At 57.8% G+C, this 19,138-nt stretch overlaps 7 protein-coding genes across 7 annotated transcripts; 3 read left to right on the forward strand and 4 right to left on the reverse strand.

Annotated features, from left to right (window-relative positions):
• Positions 1-992: 992 nt before the first annotated feature.
• On the reverse strand, positions 993-2,663 carry P884DRAFT_297008 (uncharacterized protein; the record flags this gene model as incomplete). Its single annotated transcript, XM_069444466.1, has 6 exons — positions 993-1,131; positions 1,216-1,979; positions 2,080-2,192; positions 2,289-2,321; positions 2,393-2,447; positions 2,502-2,663. 6 exons carry the CDS (start codon positions 2,661-2,663, stop codon positions 993-995), a joined length of 1,266 nt encoding a protein of 421 aa, XP_069300504.1.
• Positions 2,664-4,564: 1,901 nt separating this feature from the next.
• P884DRAFT_193239 (glycosyltransferase family 57 protein) lies at positions 4,565-6,426 on the reverse strand (the record flags this gene model as incomplete). Its single annotated transcript, XM_069437740.1, has 2 exons — positions 4,565-6,111; positions 6,189-6,426. 2 exons carry the CDS (start codon positions 6,424-6,426, stop codon positions 4,565-4,567), a joined length of 1,785 nt encoding a protein of 594 aa, XP_069300505.1.
• A 293-nt stretch (positions 6,427-6,719) lies between these two features.
• P884DRAFT_77519 (uncharacterized protein) lies at positions 6,720-8,737 on the forward strand. Its single transcript, XM_069446078.1, has 3 exons — positions 6,720-6,823; positions 6,913-8,554; positions 8,679-8,737. The coding sequence occupies exon 2, from the start codon at positions 6,935-6,937 to the stop codon at positions 8,507-8,509; it is 1,575 nt and encodes a 524-aa protein (XP_069300506.1). The 5' UTR covers positions 6,720-6,823; positions 6,913-6,934; the 3' UTR covers positions 8,510-8,554; positions 8,679-8,737.
• Positions 8,738-9,755: 1,018 nt separating this feature from the next.
• Positions 9,756-11,619, reverse strand: P884DRAFT_237033 (Leo1-like protein-domain-containing protein). Its single transcript, XM_069440018.1, has 2 exons — positions 11,172-11,619; positions 9,756-11,109 (listed from the first exon to the last, which is right to left on the reverse strand). The coding sequence occupies exons 1-2, from the start codon at positions 11,439-11,441 to the stop codon at positions 10,108-10,110; spliced, it is 1,272 nt and encodes a 423-aa protein (XP_069300507.1). The 5' UTR covers positions 11,442-11,619; the 3' UTR covers positions 9,756-10,107.
• Positions 11,620-11,831: 212 nt separating this feature from the next.
• On the forward strand, positions 11,832-14,146 carry P884DRAFT_282727 (Mob1/phocein). The gene is made up of 4 exons (XM_069443613.1): positions 11,832-12,022; positions 12,648-13,051; positions 13,116-13,227; positions 13,285-14,146. Exons 1-4 carry the CDS (start codon positions 12,000-12,002, stop codon positions 13,820-13,822), a joined length of 1,077 nt encoding a protein of 358 aa, XP_069300508.1. The 5' UTR covers positions 11,832-11,999; the 3' UTR covers positions 13,823-14,146.
• Positions 14,147-14,167: 21 nt separating this feature from the next.
• Positions 14,168-15,111, reverse strand: P884DRAFT_297013 (uncharacterized protein; the record flags this gene model as incomplete). The annotated part of the gene is made up of 3 exons (XM_069444467.1): positions 14,168-14,287; positions 14,555-14,638; positions 15,076-15,111. 3 exons carry the CDS (start codon positions 15,109-15,111, stop codon positions 14,168-14,170), a joined length of 240 nt encoding a protein of 79 aa, XP_069300509.1.
• Positions 15,112-16,164: 1,053 nt separating this feature from the next.
• On the forward strand, positions 16,165-18,967 carry P884DRAFT_237039 (uncharacterized protein). The gene is made up of 2 exons (XM_069440019.1): positions 16,165-16,864; positions 16,927-18,967. Exons 1-2 carry the CDS (start codon positions 16,578-16,580, stop codon positions 18,791-18,793), a joined length of 2,154 nt encoding a protein of 717 aa, XP_069300510.1. The 5' UTR covers positions 16,165-16,577; the 3' UTR covers positions 18,794-18,967.
• The last annotated feature ends 171 nt before the right edge of the window (positions 18,968-19,138 follow it).

Below are 19,138 nucleotides of genomic sequence, written 5' to 3' on the forward strand. Positions count from 1 at the left end.
TGGAACGTTTATGTAGCGTAAAACATTCCCTACCTGTAAGGTACAGAACGCACCTGCCTGACCTTGACCTGTCTGAGCTTCCTTTGCTAGCAGTACTTCCGTAGTGTCAGGTACTTCCCTCTCTTGGGTCATTCGGACTTTGGTGGAAACGTCCCAGATGGGCAAAGCCTGCATCATTCTCCGTAGAACAATGATGACACATCCGCCACTCCACGGCAGAGAACCGGGTTCAGTGAAAATAGACATTTGCGGGGTTTGGGAGATCTGCCGATGCAGTCTCCATTTTATTAGCCTACTGTCCACAAGCAGCTGCTTTAACGAAACAATAAGTTCCCATCCCTCCGCATCCAGGTCGACTCGGTCCACTCGCAAAATTTCCCGGGACAGCTACATTATCCGCCCGAAACACCTGTCTGTTTTGTTGTACCTTCATTCGTGGCAACCGTCTAACGATAGTAGGAAACCCCGAGTATTGAAACCAGGCAGCAAGCTTCTCCACACACGCTCTCTCGGCTTTGATGCTGCGGAGAGATCTCTCCCTCTCTCCCGACTCTTCTATCAATCAGCCGGGCGGAGTGCCGAATAAATGCCTCCTCCTTTTCCAGCTTTGGACAACAAAGCCTTTGGCTGAGAGGCAGCCGGACTCGTTACAAATCAACCGCAACATCGTATCGTGACCGGGATCAAGCCTCTAGTGATTGGATGGACCATGCGGCGGGTGGTCTCCGAGATGCACCTTGAGCTCATCGCGTGTGCAGAGAGTTGTTGGATGTCTGTTACGCTATCTAGGCGAACAGAAACACGTTGAAAGCATTCCAAATCATGTCCTTGAAGTCGTGGCAGCCATCACCGTATCGGCTATGCCAAGCAATGCAACGCCGCTTCCATGAATATCTTGGACCCAAGAAGAGAGCCAGGACCGGACGGAGAACCGAGACACCAGTGACAAGGGAGCTGGGAAAATAAAAGCCTTGTGAGACAAGGTCTCCCGCTCATGGGTACTGGCTAGACTTGTACCCAGGCGACGGGGACTTTGTCGGTACCGGAGGCTCCCCGGAGGGCAGCTCGACTGGCGCCGGCTCATGGAGGAAAGGCGTGTTCTGCTCCGCTCTGGGCGACGAATGCGGCGGCCTGAAAATTACATCCGCCCGTTAGTGCGCGTGCCACTGCCTCCCTTGCAGGCCCCAGTGGGATTGCGTGGGGTTAAAAACTTACGGATAAATCCCGCCGGCATACGCCGGATGTCCATGCGGCGGCTGCCCGACCACGGCAAAGCCATACGGAGGCAGCGTGCCTGCTCCGGGCGGCGGAGGCGACGGTGTCGTCCCGATGTACGGATAGCCGCCGGCGCCAGCATAAATCGAGCTCCGCACATCGTGTCCCGAAAAAGTCGAGACGGTGGCCTGCCCGGGACTCTTGGGGTTGTGGCCGAGACCAAGTCCGTCAGCGCCACCGCCGATAGCAGCAGGCCCGTTAGCGTAGTTTGCCTCGACCATGCTCGGCGACCTGGGTCTGGCAGCGCCTGCCGCGCCGTCACCACCGCCTCCACCGCTTCTGGCAGCAGCAGCAGCAGCCGCAGGAGCCAGCATGGACTTGCGATAAGCCTTATCGAATCCACCCCTCCTCCCGCAGAGATACAGCAGCGTTGCCCCCAAGATCAACACAGCTGCGCCACCGATAGCAATGCCGGCAATGGCCCCGGCACTCAGCCCACTGCCTCCGTCATCCTCGCCGGATCCCGAGTAGGTCGGGGGGCCCTGGCCCGGCGTCGGCGTCGGCACGGGCGTCTCCGAGGGAAACTTCTCACCCGGCATGAGCTGGTACGTCGCATTCTTTGCGTACTCGAGCTGCTCGGCGAGGGTCTGGGTCGCGTTGGGGTTGATGACGCCGATCATGTGGTAGTTGACGCAGGACCCCGGGGCGGCGCAGTAGAAGAAGATGGGCTCCGTGTCGTTGACGCGGACCGAGTAGGAGGGGGGCTGTTGTTCGCCGTTGCAATCCCTCACGGTTAGAAACCATGCTCTTCTGCAGGGAGGGAGAAAGAAAGAGAGGGAGGGGGGGAGGGGTTCGCCGGCTTACGTCGTTGGAGATGACCTGCGGCGCAAAGATGCCCGTGTAGAAGCCCGGCTTGTTGATGTTGGCGTATTCATAGGGGATGCATGGCCAGCCGAATGCGGCGCGGGCGACGCGGTCTTAAACCCCCCCTCCCCCCAAAAAATCCAGTAATGTCAGCCACCTGTGTGTCTCTACGAGAATGGAGGGAGGAGAAAGGATAGCAGTTCACATACGTGGGTTATCACCGGCCGGGTAGAAGGTGAATTCTAAGGTGGAAGAGCAGGGAGTAAGTCAAGCCTGGCTAACCAAGCAGATTATCTGACAACTCAAAACTCACTAATGATGTCGCCAACATTGGCCTTGGCTTCATTAGGGGTAAATACATGGCCGTTCTGAGTGTTCATCAATTAGCCTCGGTCGTGAGAGCACATCGGCTTCCATCTTACCGCTCCGACCGCTATGGTGACTGTCGCCGGCCCAGAAGTGTCCGAGGTCTCACTGGGCGTGTTGGAGTCCTCGGTCGGGGTGGGATCATTATTCTGGTCATCTTGGCCAGCAACCACGACTGCCAAAGCAGCGAGCAGGCCGAGTGCATGTCGGATGAACATGGCCGTGGTGCTGCTGTTCCCTCTTGACCGGATGGACGATGTCGAGTGCAGGAGAGGGGAGCCAACAGGCGCGGAACAGTAGGAAAACAAAGGCGGTGCGCAAACTTGTCTCTTTCTAGCACCCCAAATGCGGGTATTACAGCTCAATGCCGGCTGCCTTGCCCGCAGGAAGCTGTTGGTAGTCTCGACAAGGGGGGTCGAGTGACTTGTTGGTTGCGAGATGGGCAAGCCCGGCAGAGAAGCGGAGCTCAACCAGTGACCAGCTGTACACCACGGACAACCAACCTTCGAACGGGACTCGGCCGTGGAAGGGTGGGACGCGTTCGTTGCCTGAGTTACATTAAGCTGAGGGGAGCAAACAAGAGGATGCCCAATGGTCCCATCTTGGGGACATGGGGTGTGCCGATATTTCTATGGTCTAAATGGCGGCGTCGAACTTCCAGGACAAAGAAGCCATGTGTGCACCCTAGACTAGTGTCGGTGAGGGCAGCAGTGAGGGCAGCAGTCCCGGGCTCTCAGTCGAGGTCATCGACAAAGGCTCAGACAAAAAGGCTCGGATAAAGGCCGAGCGCGGTGGCTTGCCATCCACTCTCGCAACAGAAAGAGAGCAGAGTGTCTCGCGGGCGGCGGGGAGCCGTGGAGTGGTAGTGTAACTTGTGGCAAGCTTTCCGAGCAACATTGCTTCGTCGACACTGTGTGCGGTGCAACACGTTCTCGAACAGGCCCGTCCCAAGCGGAGCCGGCCCGCTTGCCCCCGGCCAGGAGTGCTGCGGGAACCGAGTCCAGACCTCGTTTCCGGCCCCATGGGAGAAGAGTCGGTCGAGTGATGCATCCATATCAACCTGAGACCACGCGCCGCCCGGCCGCAGCGAGGCAGTGGTGGATTATGAAAATAAAACAGCTCATGAGCTGTGAAGTGTCAGCGAAAGGCGCAGGGCTAATTATACACTACAGCCACGGTATTGCTGATCTTCCGAGCGCGATTCTGGCTGTGTGTGTGTGTTTTGGACCCCAACGGCCGATGTCCAACATTCCAACTTGGCTGTTAGTTGAAAGGGCTGAGAGCATGCCAAGACCCAAGAAGGATTTCGATGTTGGTTACGCCGCGAAGAGCGATTGGCTGCTCGGGGGATTGACAACGCATCTGGGTCGATCTCTGCTGCCTTGGCCGTTTCTGGGTAACGAGTCAGCCGCAGTGTAACCTTGCCAAGAAGCCTTGTACATACCTTCTTTATGTAATCCGTAGTAGAGAAAGCTACCTGTCCCTCGCGCGCCAGTTTGCCGTCGGTTGTGAGGAGTGGAGAGCATTGAAAGAATTTCGCATAATTGCAGCACCTGTGCCGGGCCCCAACACAAGCCACGGCGCCAATGACGCTCTTTTCTCGAGTCGCACCAAGGCCCGTAAACGAGGCCTAGTTCGACCGAAGGCGGTCAGACTCAGCTGATGGTTTTAATGCGCTGAAGTTGCCTGCTCTTCTTTGTTCACAAGTGCTTTCATATCCTGCCGAAAACCCTCGGCCTTGCACCGAGAGATGAGTGTAACCTTTGAAAAGGTAGGGTGACTTCGTCTTTGTTAAGCCAAGACCGCTTGCAACCGGTGTATAGCTGTCTATAGCTTTGAAGCTTCGTCTAAACGTGGAGAAACCTTCCCTATCCCATTCGTCGTTACTGATGACTGCAACGGAGATGGCATCCTATCTTCTGACGCGGAACCCTTCAGTCGATCAACCCATTTCTTTTGCCAACGTTCGAGTGCCAGGAAGGAGCCAGTTGTGCTGGGTCCTGGTCGGCGAGCTGCGCTGGGATTAGATGTGTTCTGGCACCAGATCGCACCGGAATTCTCACCAATCGTTCGGAATAAGCACACCTTTTCTCACTGACGGCCTCTCGAGCTGACCCGTCTACTGGGTCTTCACCTTATCCTTCCTCACAAACCATGACCGGGGCAGTATTTCGCCCTGCAACAACAACCTCCCAAGACACCAAAGATAGCAGAGAGAGAAGCCAGCGGCGCCCACGCCGACGTTGGCCACCACCCACAGGTCTGGCTTGTCCGGTGGTGGTCGAAGGGACTGCACCAGGACGTGCCAAAGAGCCATGACCAGGTAGAATGAGCCGTGGACGAAGAGCGTAGCCCATTGGGTCCAGCTGCTGCTACCTTCATGGAAGTAGACGCTCAGCGAGGTAGGCGGCAGGCCGAGAAGGTATGCCCAGAGCAAAGTAAGCACCGCATAGGGCACGGCTAGACCAACCCGTTGTAGCAGAGGGAACATGGTCCAGCAGCCGAGGATGTTGGCAAAGCCGACCCAGGCGCGAGTGGTCTTATTCAGCCCGTGGCTGCCTGCAAGTAGCAGGGTCATTGGCATCAGCGGGAGCAGGACGCTCTTCTCGTGGACCTGATAGCTGAAGAGGAAGAAGCCCCAGGCCGTCGCGGCGAAGGCTAGGGGCAACAGTTCCTTCCTCGGGCGGAAGAACAAGACGAGATTGGGGGGGATGATGGATATCAAGGTTGCCACTAGCGCCCCACGCTGGAGCAGCTCGGCCGGGTACTTCTTGATCTTGACGACCACGTTCAAGGCACACCAGAAATTGGCGACCTTGTCCTCGAACAGGCCGCGAGCAAAAGGAAAGATGCGGTGGACCATCTGGACGAGCTGCTCGACCACCGGGTAATAAAAAGCCTCGGTATCGAGGTAGTCGGCAAGCCATTGGAAGAGCGGTAAGGGAGGCCGAGGGCCGTCGATATCCGGGCGGGAGTCGATCCCGCGGTGCACGTCGACGAGAGTGCCGAGGACGATGGGCAGGATCAAGATGGCAAAGGATGCAGCAGTGACTGCCGAGATGGCGATGAGACGGGGGAGGTTGATTCGCGGAAACACACAGCTTCCGAGAAGGTAGGCAAAAACAGAGCAGGCGTAGTACAGAGCCATCTGCTTGAACCCCAGGGCGGCGACGAAGAAGACGGCCGCCCAGAGGTTGCGGCCGGCAAGCATGCTGGACATGCTTGCCACGACGAAGCCAAGCATCACTGTGTTATACTGGAAATGGACGTGGTCGATCAGGATGGTGGCGGGCTGCATCAGGATGGCGACGAGGGCCACCGCGGCGGACCAATTGGCGACCCCATTGAGTCTGCTGTAGCGGCGCACAAAGACCACGACGGCCGGGATGTAAATGAGGTATTCCGACACGATCACCGTAGCGCGCATAAACACCTTGAGCGTCGGATCGTGTGAGCCGCGAGACGAGAAGAGGGCGAACCACGACGGATCGATGAGCGAGCCGATCTTGCCACAGAGCCAGCTGTGGTAGGCCGTCAAAGGCGGGTAGTCAAGGCCCCACCATTCGAGGTCATGAAAGTACCATTGTGAGATGGGAAGCTGCGTCGTAATCTCCATCCAGTGTCGCTGCGCCTCGTAGTCGCCGAACATGGGGGGTTTCTCGAAACCTGGCCGGGTTAGTTGACCCTCGTCGATTCCGGGCACGAAGAGGGCCGCCGGGTTCGGGCTAGTAGAAGAAGCGTACCAGAGTAACCCCAAAGCCCCGCCGCCCACCTGAAGAGGCCGACAGCCATCAGGATCAGGGGCAGCAATTCCCATTGCGAGGCGGTACCCCTCGCGGGCCAGAGGAAGGCAGCCAGAGGGAAGGCTGGGGCTCGCGACAAGGTCTCGATGGGGCCGCTGCTGCGGAAACTGCTCGGCGAATCGACAGCATGTTTGGCTTTTCGCCTTGGTTTGTGTGAAGAAGGCGATGGCTTGGCCATTGTCACCGAGGATATCGCTCAGGTCGGAGAGAAGGCCGCATCGAAATCTGCGGAGGTTCGTTTGTTGACGGTCATTGTCTGGGTGGAACTTTTTGGTCGCCAGCAATCTGGCCAAGACAGGGATTGACGTTCGGGTGCGAGCGTTGTGTGGGGAGCGTACGATGTACCTGGAAGCATGACATGGGTTAGGGTTGCAGCGGGGGCGCTCGCCAGGCACAGTGCCGCCGACCCCCGACCCCCCGCCCAGCGTGATGTCACCCCTCCAGAACAGACCGGGGTTCACTGCTGTTCTTCTCACAAACCATGCCCACTCGTTCACCCCATTAAGCAGCTGAAGCTCTTAACATCTCGGACATCAACTTGTGAATCTTCCGGGGGGTTAGAGCCCCTCCCCAACGTATTCGAAATTTCCGATTGTAACTCTTGCATTTATGTTCTTCTTTTTTTTTCCCTATTTCCGTCTGAGTTGTCGTTTAATTTGTATAGATCAGAACCGAACATTCCAAAAATGCCTTACCCGTTTGTCCTCCCCACAACATCCTCCTTCTCGTTTTCTTCCAGCTTCACCAGCGAATCGCACCCCTCCTTGCCCCTCCAAGCCAGCACCCATCGCGGAGTTGTCCGGGACACACTCAAGAAATACAAGCGCCTCCCTCCGGCCTCGCAGGCATCCTCTCTCTCCACCGTCGCCTCAACCCTGCAGACCTACATTCCCTATCTGCTCGCCCTCGACGCTGGACTTTCTCCAAAGGGCTCCCACTCCGCCGACAAGCCCTCCGTCACTCTCACGGCCACGCCTCAGATAGAATGGCGCCCGACACTGTCCGGTAGCTCGCTGCCCGGCCGCGAGCCCCCGCGTGTCAAAATCCACAGCCTCGAGCACGAGATCTTGTTCGCGCTCTCCGCCCTCGCGAACACGCACACCCTCCAATCCCGCGCCGCCCTCCAACCCCTCTACCTGACCACCACGGCCCCCGTGGGCACCACCCAGCGCCAGACCGCCATCACCACCGCCACCCGCCACCTCCTCGACGCCGCCTCCATCTACGACTACCTCTGCTCCCGCCTTCCCCTCTCCCCGGCCGCGGCCGCCCAACGACCCCCCTGCCCGGACATCGCCCCGGCGACCCTCGGCGCGATGCGGTCCCTCGCCCTCGCCGAGGCGACCCTGCTGGCCGTGCTCAAGGACGACCCCTACCCGGCGGCCGTCGCCCAGGCGCGCAACCCGCACGACACCGAGTGGATGTACAAGAGCCCGGACGTGCCCAAGGTGCGCGCCCACCTGTTTGCGCGTCTGTGCCTGGCCGCCGCGGAGCACGCTTCCCAGGCAGCCGCGGGGCTGGCTTCTTCGTCTTCCTCGTCTTCTTCCTCTTCTCCTCTCGTTTCTTCCTCTTCTCCTCTCGCTAGTTCCGGGTTGGGGTCTGCTGGGAAGGTGAGCGAGGGCTTGGTGAGGTACGTAGAGGATCTGAGGAGGACCAGTCGGGCGAGAGCGTGCCGGTTCTTTGGGATCGATGCGGAGCTTGGAGGGGAAACGGGGACGGGGATCGCGTGGTTGCGAGCGGGATTGGGGGAGCTGGGTATTGAGAGGAAAGGTGACGAGAGAAAGGGCGGGGGGTTGAAAGGGCTGAGGAAGGAGTGGACTGAGAAGAGGGAAGATAAAAAGGTTGAGCGGGGGCTGGACTGGGGGGCGGATGGCGGAAGGTTGGAGGAAACGAGAGTACTCGAGATGCTGGAAGCGAAGTGGGTGAAGCAGAACGATACGGTTAGTCGAGCCCCCGGCCGTTTGTTCCCTGACTCTATCTCTGACGATTTGCGCTACACCCAGATGCTCACTCAGCCGATACCCCCTGTTGGCCCGCTCCTTGCACAAATGCCCTCGGGACGCGAAATCCACACCATCAAACCGTTTCACCCACCAGTATTGGACTCTGATGCTCTGGAGGCGATGCGGGCACCGCCTGATGCGCCCGACGAGGTGGGCAACTATCCGAGTTCGGACGAAGACACAGCAGTGAATCCAATCCCCGGAGTGTTTCCCGGCGTTTCAGGGCAGTCCCGGTCAGGAACGCCAGGCTATTTTTGATGAGATTTATTCGACATAGATACCAGCAGCTTGAGTAATTGTGAAGTAAGTGGTATAACTCATTTGCCGAAGCGTATCTACAACTTTATTGTTCATCTTTATACCGTACTGTCTCGAATGCTGCGGTCAGCTCGTACTGATATATATCATGAAGGTTAACATGGTTCAGTTCGGCCAGCTATGCTCGACCTATCGCAGGCATCACACCTCCATCCCGATGTGTGGACCACCTAATGCACCATCTGGTGACTTACCAGTGTAGATTTCAAACGCTGCTGACGGTCTTGAGGTGATTCCACCATGGACCATCCGGCCGGCCGATACCACCAGGGATGTGTCCACGAGGTCGACTCGACGGTAACTCTTTGAGTCTGACTAGCCTCGCTCGGGGGTGTGGTCAAGATGCCTGCACATCTACTCGCTGGACCAGCGGCTGATAGCCGGACTAGTATCGTCTTCGTGTATAGCTTCACGGGCAGTTCAGACAAGACCTGGACGCATAATCGGGGCGAATCGGCCAGCGTCTCAACGATGGCGGGTGTGGTGCAGTGAGCTTCCTGCCGAAATCCCAAAGCTTCACTCCTTCTTTCTTTTGCTCAGGAGTTCGCTTGCCGGCTTGGTGAAGACTACCACAGCTTTCTGGCTGCAAACTTGTTTTCGAAAGCTATTCTCAACGTCAGGATCCAAACATATGGTCATAACATCCACCTCGGACATGGGATGGGATCTTTGGCAAAGTACAAAAAAGAGAAGCGAAGAGGCGGCCCTCGCCCTCATGCTATCAGTCCGCCTAGGCTTGGTCGTCGGTTCTGACGCTCGGCAACGCTTGCGAGCTCGTCTGTCAGCGTATGGGGTTCGACAAGTCTCTCTGGAGTCACAGGCTTCGCTTCGGAGGAAACCCAGGTCACTTACACGCAATGTACCGCCCCTTTTTTCGCACGCCTGTTTGGCCCCCGGTATCGTCACTACCTGGTCCGGCTTCTTCTTAGACATCCTTGTGGCCATACGGCCCTGCGCGGGGGGCAGAAGAGTTTTGTGCAGCGTTGCCTAGCGCAAGAATCATATTTTCCCTCAGAGCCCTCCTTATTCACGGGCCGACGTCGAGACAATGAATGACCCCAACCGGGCGCTGTGAAGCAAAAGCGAGCGGAGCCATCGACGAGGCTGTCGTCGAGGCTTTGGTTGCTAAAGGAGCCAAGGCTGATACGAAGGATATATATGGCAAACAATGCTTCAGCGTCCTCGCACATCTATATTGAAACTCTCCAGTGACTATATCGTAATCCAGACAGGTGAACCAGATGGCGTGTCTAGCTTGCGATCCCGTACCGGACTGCCAGAGAGTCTTCCTTGGAGTTGCTCCTTCAATCACGACGTGCCCAAGGGAAAATGAATTGGTCATATGATGTAGGTTAGTGCCCTTCGTAACTAAAGCAAGGGCGCTTCATTCGGCCCCCTGGGTCGATCAAAGGTGAAGCTCGGGGGGCAAATGTGATTGCTTTGAACTGTTGCCATTTTCCGAGTCAGAGACGCCAAATGTGTCTGTTACCACGCGCTTGGATTATGTTATACATGCCCAGTAAGGCCCCCCAAATAATTCACTCCTCATCGTCATCATCCTGGATGACGCGCCGTCTGCGACCCCTCGACGTCTCGTGCGTCGGGGCGTCCTCCTCACCCTCTGCATCCTCGTCCGGGTCAGACGTCCTCTGCCGCTTCGCCCGCGGCCTGTCATCCTCCTCCTCCTCCTCCTCTTCTTCATCGTCCAGCAGCTCCTCCTCTTCCTCCTCGTCCTCCTCGACCGCCTCGCTCTCCTCGTCGCTGTTGACCAGGAAGCCGTCGTCCATGTCGTAGTTATCCCCACGGCGCGTGCCGCTCGGCAGGTCATCGTCCGAGTCATACTCGGGCCGGCGACGCTTCTGCTTGGCAGCGCCCGGCGCGTTTCCGCGCTTCCTGCCGGCGCCGGCCGGGCCGCGACGACCCTCGAGGTCGCCGACGGATAAGGCGCCGGCGCTCTTGTACCGGCCGCCAAGCCCGTCTGCGCGAGCGGCGGCCGTCTCGCGCCGGCGCTGCAGCTTGGCGCGCTCCTTCTCGGCCAGCTCAGCCTGCTTCTTTTGCAACTCCGGGTCCTCGTTGGTGACGATGATCATCTCGGCGCTGCGGTCCCTCTTGGCGCCGGCGAGGTCGGCCTTCAGCCGCTCCAGCGCGTGGTCCTGCAGCTCCTTGTTGGGGCGCACCGTGTACTGCTCCGTCAGGTGGCCGACGATCAGCAGCGAGTTAGTCGTCAGATGGGCGGCCGCCGCGTAGTAGTGTGCGTCCTGCACCTCGCGGTAGGGCTTGTTGCTCGGCGGCGCGAGGGGCTTGGATTGGATCTCGTAGTGCTCGTCGCCGATGGCGAGCGTGACGGAGCCGTCGCTCCAGCGGTAGATGTTGGCGTTGCTCTGCATGCGGCCGGTCGCCGGATCGCGGCGCCACATTATCGAGGGGATCGGGCTCTCGGAGTTGGCGTTGTCAAGGTCCCATTTGCTCGGCTGCCACTCATCGGACTTGTATTCCATGGGCTTGAACTTGATGAAGTCGGGAACCCGCAGGGAGTGCAACTGGGCATTTTGTCAGTAAGGGCGCTCGGGTCAGGAACCGGCCAGCAATTGTCGTGACTTACTCCGCCGTCCTTGGAACGCGGAATGCGGTGCCTATACAATGGAACTTCGGACACCAGTTTTTCGCGGAATTGGCGAGGCTCTTCGTCGTCGTCGTGTTCGTCGTCGTGGTCGTCGTGGAAGCGCGCATCTGCTTCCCTGCCTTCCCTCTCCGAAGCCGCCTCACGATCGCTCACGGCATTTTCAGCGTCCGAAAGTGCCTCATCGCCGTCTCCGAAAAGATCGTCGGCTCCCTCGTCGGCAATGTCGACAGGGTCTTCGGAGTCAGACATTGTTGGAATGAATCGATCTGCAACCGAGGGAAAAATGTGCACTCTCTCGTTTTCACGCTCCCAGAAACAGCAGAACTAGCGTCTTCTTCGCGCAGTGATTCCTGGAAGTCTCAATCTTGGAGGCGGAAGTGGACGAGTCTGGTGGTCGCAGCGCTGCTCAGCCCTGCTCAGGAAACCGTCGATTGCGCTTGTCGCGTCTCGGTCCTCCGTATTGTTCGACTAGCCGATTAGATAGCGATCGGGCACCCACTTCTTCTGCTGACTCATCAATCAGGTCGACCTACCCCTGCCCTGTCTCCGATATCGATAAGAGGAGCTCTTAGGGGTAGTGCTGAAACGGCATAACAACGGCGGGGGGATGTCTCCTGCCCAAAGATTCAGGAGGTCTGGAACCTGCAACCCAAACCGATTCCATCAGTAAACAATACTTCTTCGTACATGACGACCTGCGCAGATTGACGGGATAACGACCTACCTTGGACTATTCAGGGCCTCTCCCTTGCGCCGCAGGCTTTCTTTCTTTGCATACCCGTCTTCGACTCAAGTCACACAGCAATAATGTCTAACCTCTTCTCTGGAATGTGAGTCCGACCGCCCTTCGCTTCCACCGCTTGCTTCCCCGCAAATCACCAACATCCACCTCCAACACACCGTTCGTGCACCTGGCCTGCACATTGAGCCGCGTCGAGCCAGCCGTGCATAAGAGTGTGTTAGCAGATTTTCGACGCGTTTTCCTCAAGCCAGAGCCCTCTCCAATGTCGTGTCAAAAAGCAAGTAGTTCTTGTTTACCGCTTTGGACTCCTCAGGGGACAGTGTTCAAAGGCTGTGTGCTCAGGGGTAGGGTAGTGCCACCCCAAGCTTCAACCTCCTCCCCCCCCCCCCCCCCCCCCCCCCATCTTTTCCCCCTCCCTTCCCCCCGCTGTTTTACTCACGACGCAAGAGCTGTTCGTCATGTGTTTCATCACGGACAAAACTCATCGTCCGTTCACGCAATGAATCCACTAGTGTGGCTCATTGTATTTGGCACTGTAAGAATGTCTCCGACCAGAACCGAATATGAGGTGTGCCGCAAGAATTGATTTGTGGCTGAGATGAGACCATGTTTGCAAGCAACTATGCATCCTCGTCTTGATTGCGCATTGAGCCTCGTCACCACACCTTTTACCCGCCTATTAGCTAGCCGCGTTGTGGCTAACTGACAAACAGCAACGCGCGCTTCCGCGGCCAGAGAAGCCCAAACTCGGGCGCAAGCTCCCCGAGCCCCGAGCAGCAGCAGGCGCAGGCACAGGCTCAAGCACAAGCGCAAGCCCCGGGACAACACCCAGGAAATCTACCCCAAGGGCAGCCAGGAAGCCAGTCTTCCTCCTCCAATCTTGCAGTGAAGCTCCCGCCACTCCCCACCTCGCCATCACTTGCTGAGACCATCGGCATGGACCAGGCCAGCGGCATGGTGCCGTCAGCGGAGGAGGTTCTTGCTTCGTACCACCTGCCTCCCGTGAAACCTCTGTGGCTCAACGCCAACTATGCGAAGCACATCGTCAAGGGTAACTTTCTAACGCTCAGCGCAAAGCCCAAGACGGTCGAGATGGGGGAATGGATTGCGCACCAAGGTGAGCATTGAATCGACGGCGGTGGCCGGCTCAGGCACAATGGCGGCTGACGCCCGTCTGCTAGTTGTCGACCACTGGAGGATGTTGATTACCTTTATCCGCCTGGTCCACGACAAGGAGGAGGATGGCACCTCCATCTGCAATTCTAGGAGATGCGCCAAGATGTCGGCAGGAAGGCGAGTCGGCCTATCGAACCCCTTTTTAAGGGGACAAATGTGTACTAACTGTACCAGCAACCACTCGTTCACCTGGCTCAACTCTCGGTACCAGCCCGTCGAGATCCCCGCCTACGAGTACTTGACCCTCGTGCAGCGGTACATCACGGGTAAACTCGATGACACAAGCATCTTCCCAACGGACCCAGCCGGCGTCTCGTACGCCGACAACCCGGCCTTCTGCACCCCGGTACCGGAATCAGGCCCGGATTGGGTGGGTAAGCGGAGTGGGTTTCCACAGAATTTCATGGAGACGTGCCAGACCATCTTCCGCCAGATGTTCCGGGTTTATGCCCACCTGTACTGGTCACACTTCGAGGACATGTTCTGCCTGAACCTCGAGAAGTCGATGAACAGCTGCTTCAGCCACTTCATCCTCACCGCAACCACGTTGAACCTGCTGAAGAAGTCGGATCTCGAGCCCATGCAGCCGCTGATCGACCTCTGGGCGGCTCTCGGGACGTTTCCTCAGGGATCCAAGGCGTACGAGATTGCCAACATTGCAGTTGGACAGCTGCTGATCCAGAAGGCGGGGGGACCGCCCGCCAGTAGTTGAACGGAGCGGGCCGGCCAGGCGCGCATGGATGAGAAGTGGGGGGAAACAAAAGATATAATTCTGTATAGCGGGCGAAGTGAGAGCTGGGTGCGCGTCGAAGGGCAGCGTCAGAAAGCGGCACGGGAAGTGTGGATGGCACGACGTTCTTTGGCCACGTGTGATCCGATAAATGCAGAGCGGATACCCCTATAGTTTACCCATCAAAACCAGAATCAGTTCAATGGGTTTGTGTCGTTAAGCATACAAATCATAGCATACTCGCATCGGTTTTCACAGCGACGTTACCAGAGGTAGCCGGATCAAAAGCAAGCCTTTCCACACTCCCCCAATGCCAGGCCGTCCCACCTACGCGACAACCTCGCTGACCTTGTACTCGACAATGGCCGGCTTCCCGGGCTCGAAGACAAAGCGGCCCGAACCGACGTACACCTTATCTTCCAGAGCCGCCAGTTCCTTGCTCCCGATCTCAAATTCGACAATCGAGACTCGCCCCCCTCACTCAGCAAAACTTTTTCTATTTTTTTTTCCCTGCTGTTTTGCAACCGGAAGACACGAAACAAACTAAAATCAAGGAAGATAAAAGCAAAAGAGAAAGGACAAAGAAATAAGAGAAGAAAGAAAAGAAGCAACAAACTTACAAGCCTCCCCAAAGTCGGTGGTCCCCGCACCCCCCCCCCCCGGCCCCTCAGGACGCGGCCGGCGTCGCCCGTGGTGGCCATCTTGCCGCGGTACATCAAGCGCAGGAGGGAGCCCCTGGGCGGCGTCGCGGGCCGTGCTCTGGACGTCGAGCCGGACGTTGCCCCCGCCGGGAACCGCCTTGATGTAGTCGGCGCCGTTGCTCGATGGCGGCGTTGAGCTTGATCGGGTACGACGGCTCCGAGACGATGGTGCCCCCCCCCCCCTGGGAGAGGAAGGGGACGACCGTCAGGGAGGAATAGATAGCTTTCGTGGGTTCGATCGCAACCTATTCTTTTTTTTCCTGTTGCTCGTATTGTTTACGATTCCAATTGTTTACTACAAGTGTGTAGGAGAATTGGGGGGGTGGGGTAAAGCGGGGGGAGGAATTGTTTTGTCTCCAGCTGGCAGATTGGAAGAAGGAACGAAAACGGGGGAAAAGGAGGAAAGGGGAGGCGGAGGAGAAGTGAGGCAGAAGTGGCGTGTTGAGGGCGAGTTCTTTCCTTCCCGGAAAGAAAACTTTCGTGAGAACGGAATTGGGGAGTTGGATGCTGGGCTAGATCGCTGCTTTCTTGGACCTTGAAGGCGGGGATGAGCTTTGGGAAGCCGGCCATGGCGACGATCGGGCAATTCTCGTACTAAGGAGGAAGAAGTTGATGATGGGTGTTGGGATGATGTCAGTTTGTGAGCAAGTAGTAGTTGGTCAACGCAATGACGGAGAGAATTCCGAGACAACTGATAGATCCCAGGTCCACAGAATTGAGCTGGAATACCTGTTCGACCTACCTGAGGGGCTTGCGTATCCGAGGACGCAATCACATGGTACTGCCTGTAAATGGAACCACCTCATGTAGGAGGCTTACATCTTATGTAAGGGTAGCTCTTTGTGGCGACGGTTGGGCGCTTTGTATGCAAGCCGAGTCCAGATGTACCAGGCGCTCAGGACCTGGCGATCGTCCATCCATGTACCTTATGTAGTGTATGTATTGTACTGTACGGATTACTATCGTCCACAGCGATCCCTACATGCGCATCTGAGCCTGGCCGCTCAGTGACACAACCCTTGCGGAGCCGAAGCTTGTCAAAGCGGTGCACAAAGCTGTCCAGGACACATCAGTGCGTACGCTGGTGTATATGCTCTGATAGAGCATACTTCAAGACGCGACGCGGTGTTCAATCTTCTCAGAGCTCATCCACTGCAGAAACTGCTGTTGGAATAGGACTATCGGTCCTGACGACCTTGAAACTCCCGAGTCAATTCGATGGGAGGAGGCACCTGCAGCTCAAGCTGCCGCTTCTCATTTGCTCGGGCATTACCCGACACTTACCACTATGCCATGAGGAAACCGATTGCCGACCTTGGCGGCAAAATGATGCGGATCCGATGAGCAAGCAAGGAACAAGCGGTATAGAATGCTCGTCCTGAGTAGCAGAAATCCGTAGCGACCGCGCCGCATTTGGGGCGCCCGGGGTTTCATTGATGGCGGTGCGGGTAACTGCAGAGGCCCACTAACTTGAGAATTATTCCGTGTTTCAAGCCGCCCAACCCCACGGGAACCAATAACTAAGCGGCTGCCTCGATGGGGTGACATCACTTGAAGATTGGTCGAGGCGCCAACCCTCTACATTGCCCGCGCCCAAACCCGCCAACGTTTCTCCATCGAAAGTGTAGGAAAGCTTCGACGATGCGACTCTTTCCTCCATATTCTGCGGGCACGACCGGCCGAATAGCAGTTTTAAGTCAGTCCCGCCGAACTGCACTTACCGGGTCTCGACCCGCTGACCCCAGAGCCAGCACCTGATTGCCTTTGACCCTTCACTCCAAACCCACTAAGGAACGTGGCCCCAATCATATTTCGGAGCACTTCGCTGGCCGCGCGAACCACGCCCCCAGCCCCGCGCTGCCTAGTGTAGTGCGCCATTGCTCAACACAAGACCCCCGAAATCCGAGGCGAGCTTCAAGACCCATGTGCCCAAGTAGCAATACCCACGTCGTCGCGCGCTGAGACGCCACAGGCACCCGTTGAGCCTGATTCGCCAGCCTGGTCAGACCCGCCGTTTCGGGTGGTGATTATCCGCGATGGAATTGTCCAAGAAGCAATCCCCTCCGGACATGGCTGCCTCGGCCTCTGATCAAGCTTCACATCCCCCATCCCCGTCCGCCCCTGCCCCGAGAAGGCGGAAGAACCACAGGGGGGGAAGGAAGAAGAAGCAGAGAAGAAAGTCATTTGCTGTTCCCGCCGACGAGATAGCACAGGACAACGTTAACGAAGGAGGGCTGGAAGACGCCTCGCAGCGCTTCTACGCGCGGCCGGGCGGCAACCTAAGCACGACAAGCATCGAAAGCGAGTCGCTGTTGGACCACAGGTAAGGCTTGTCAATGTTACCACAAGCTCGTTGTGAAGTGTGGCTGATCCGTCGCGCCTCAGAGACCAACAGCCGTTTCTTCGACCCAGGCGCCCCTCGATGATGACGACGAGCGCCTCGTTCCCAACCCCGCAGGCTAGCACAAGATTGAGGGTCGCCACTAGGGCAGATAGCGACGAGGAGGACGAGGATGCGCCTCTTCTCTCGAGCCCGGTTTTCCCGAGAAGAGATACTTTTGGCGGTTACGGATCTGCAGACGCTTCGCGGAAGAACGGGCCCCCCAGCCACAGCGGCTCGAGCAAGGCGAGCAGCACCAGGGGAAGACAGCGGGCCGATTCCTACAATGTCAATTATCCGCCCTCGGTCCCCGGGTCGCCCGCCCTGCACCCGACAAACCGCATGTCCATGAGCTTTGGCGACGTGCTCCTGCGTGACGAGATCGACCGCCGCGAGACCTCGACGACCAGAGGGAGCGGGGACGAAGGTGGCCGACCGTCACCATCGGACAGGAGGAAGACCATTGCGCTGCAAGCCGAAGAAGACGTGTGCTTTCCGCAAGACGGCCTCTCCGAACTCGGAGACGACGAGCCCTCCGCTCGCGATCGTGACACGGCGTCCCGCCAGAGGACGCGAAGGCGGCGTGGGAAATGGCCAGACCTTTCCATCTTGGACGAATGGAGTCGGTTTGAAAAGGAGGGCCGGAGCGAAGAGCGTCGTGTGAAGCGGATCACGGAACCGCAGCTGATTGACGGGAGGCTGAGGCCTGTTCACCGGGGATGGTTCCAGGCCGAGGAGGCCGCCCCCTACCGCTTCACGTACTTCAACGAAGAGTTCCCGAGCACCATCCATAGTCAGACCATCTCCGAGCTAGTACAGCCGGGGGGCACCTTCAGAGACCTTTTCATGCCCGATCCCCCGATTCTCTCGGACACGTCGGACGGCGAAGAAGAGCAGGAGCAAGAACTCGACTTGTTTCAGGTGCTCGGAGGACAGGGCGGCGACCCAAGGATCCCAGCAAGACAGCCGTCTCTGGCAGCCACAAGCCAGGAATTCGAGCGGAAAGCGTCCAAAAACAGTGAGGCGACTAGAACGGGCCCGGGCGGATATGCCCCCTCAGACATAAAGTCGCCGGACGCTTCCAAGCCGGCCCAGAATGTCAAACCGTCGAAACCGCCCAAATACGGAGATCGGCCGGTCTGGTGGCTCGACGTTCTCAGTCCCACCGAGGCCGAGATGAAGGTGCTCTCCAAGGCCTTTGGGATCCACCCGCTCACGGCCGAGGATATCATGATGCAGGAACAGCGAGAGAAGGTGGAACTCTTCCGCAACTATTACTTTGTCAACTACCGCTCTTTCGACCAGGACCAGGCCAGCGAAAAGTTCCTCGAGCCCGTCAACATGTACGTCGTCGTGTTCCGGGAGGGTGTCCTCAGCTTCCACTTCTCCGTCACGCCGCACCCGGCCAACGTGCGGCGGCGTATCCGCCAGCTGCGCGACTACCTGATCCTCTCGTCGGACTGGATCTCGTACGCCATCATCGACGACATCACGGATGCATTCGGCCCTCTCATCCAAAACATCGAAGACGAAGTCGACGACATCGACTATGCGATCCTGCAGATGCACTCGGAAGAAGACCACGCCTTGAGAGAGGACAAGAGGCGGCTCAACGAGAAGTGCGACGTCTCGGCCGAAGTGAGGTCGGCCGAGGCCGGGCGGGATATGCTCCGGCGGGTCGGAGACTGCCGCAAGAAAGTCATGTCGCTGTATCGCCTGCTCAGCAACAAGGCCGACGTGATCAAGGGGTTCGCGAAGCGTTGCAACGAGCACTGGGAGGTGGCACCGCGGTCCGAGATCGGCTTGTACTTGGGCGACATTCAGGATCATATCGTGACCATGACTTCGAACCTGAGTCACTATGAGAAGTGAGTTTCCCGTCCCCTATTCCCATAACCCGTTCCGCCCCTTTCGAATCGGCTCGCGCAATACTAACCGAATCTCGCATCACAACTAAAGGATCTTGGCTCGCTCCCATGGGAACTACCTCGCGCAGATCAACATACGCATGAATGAGCGGCAGGAGCAAACGGCTGACGTCCTCGGAAAGCTGACCGTGTTGGGTACCATCGTGCTGCCGATGAACATCATCACCGGTCTGTGGGGCATGAACGTCTGGGTGCCAGGGCAGGAGTACGAGGGAGATCTCAAATGGTTTATCGCCATCACCACGGGCCTGATCCTCTTTGGGGTCGCGTGTTACCTGATTGCGAAGAG

The sequence above is a fragment of the Thermothelomyces heterothallicus genome (assembly GCF_042370625.1).
Source record: "Thermothelomyces heterothallicus CBS 202.75 unplaced genomic scaffold P884_scaffold_3, whole genome shotgun sequence".
NCBI lineage: Eukaryota > Fungi > Ascomycota > Sordariomycetes > Sordariales > Chaetomiaceae > Thermothelomyces > Thermothelomyces heterothallicus.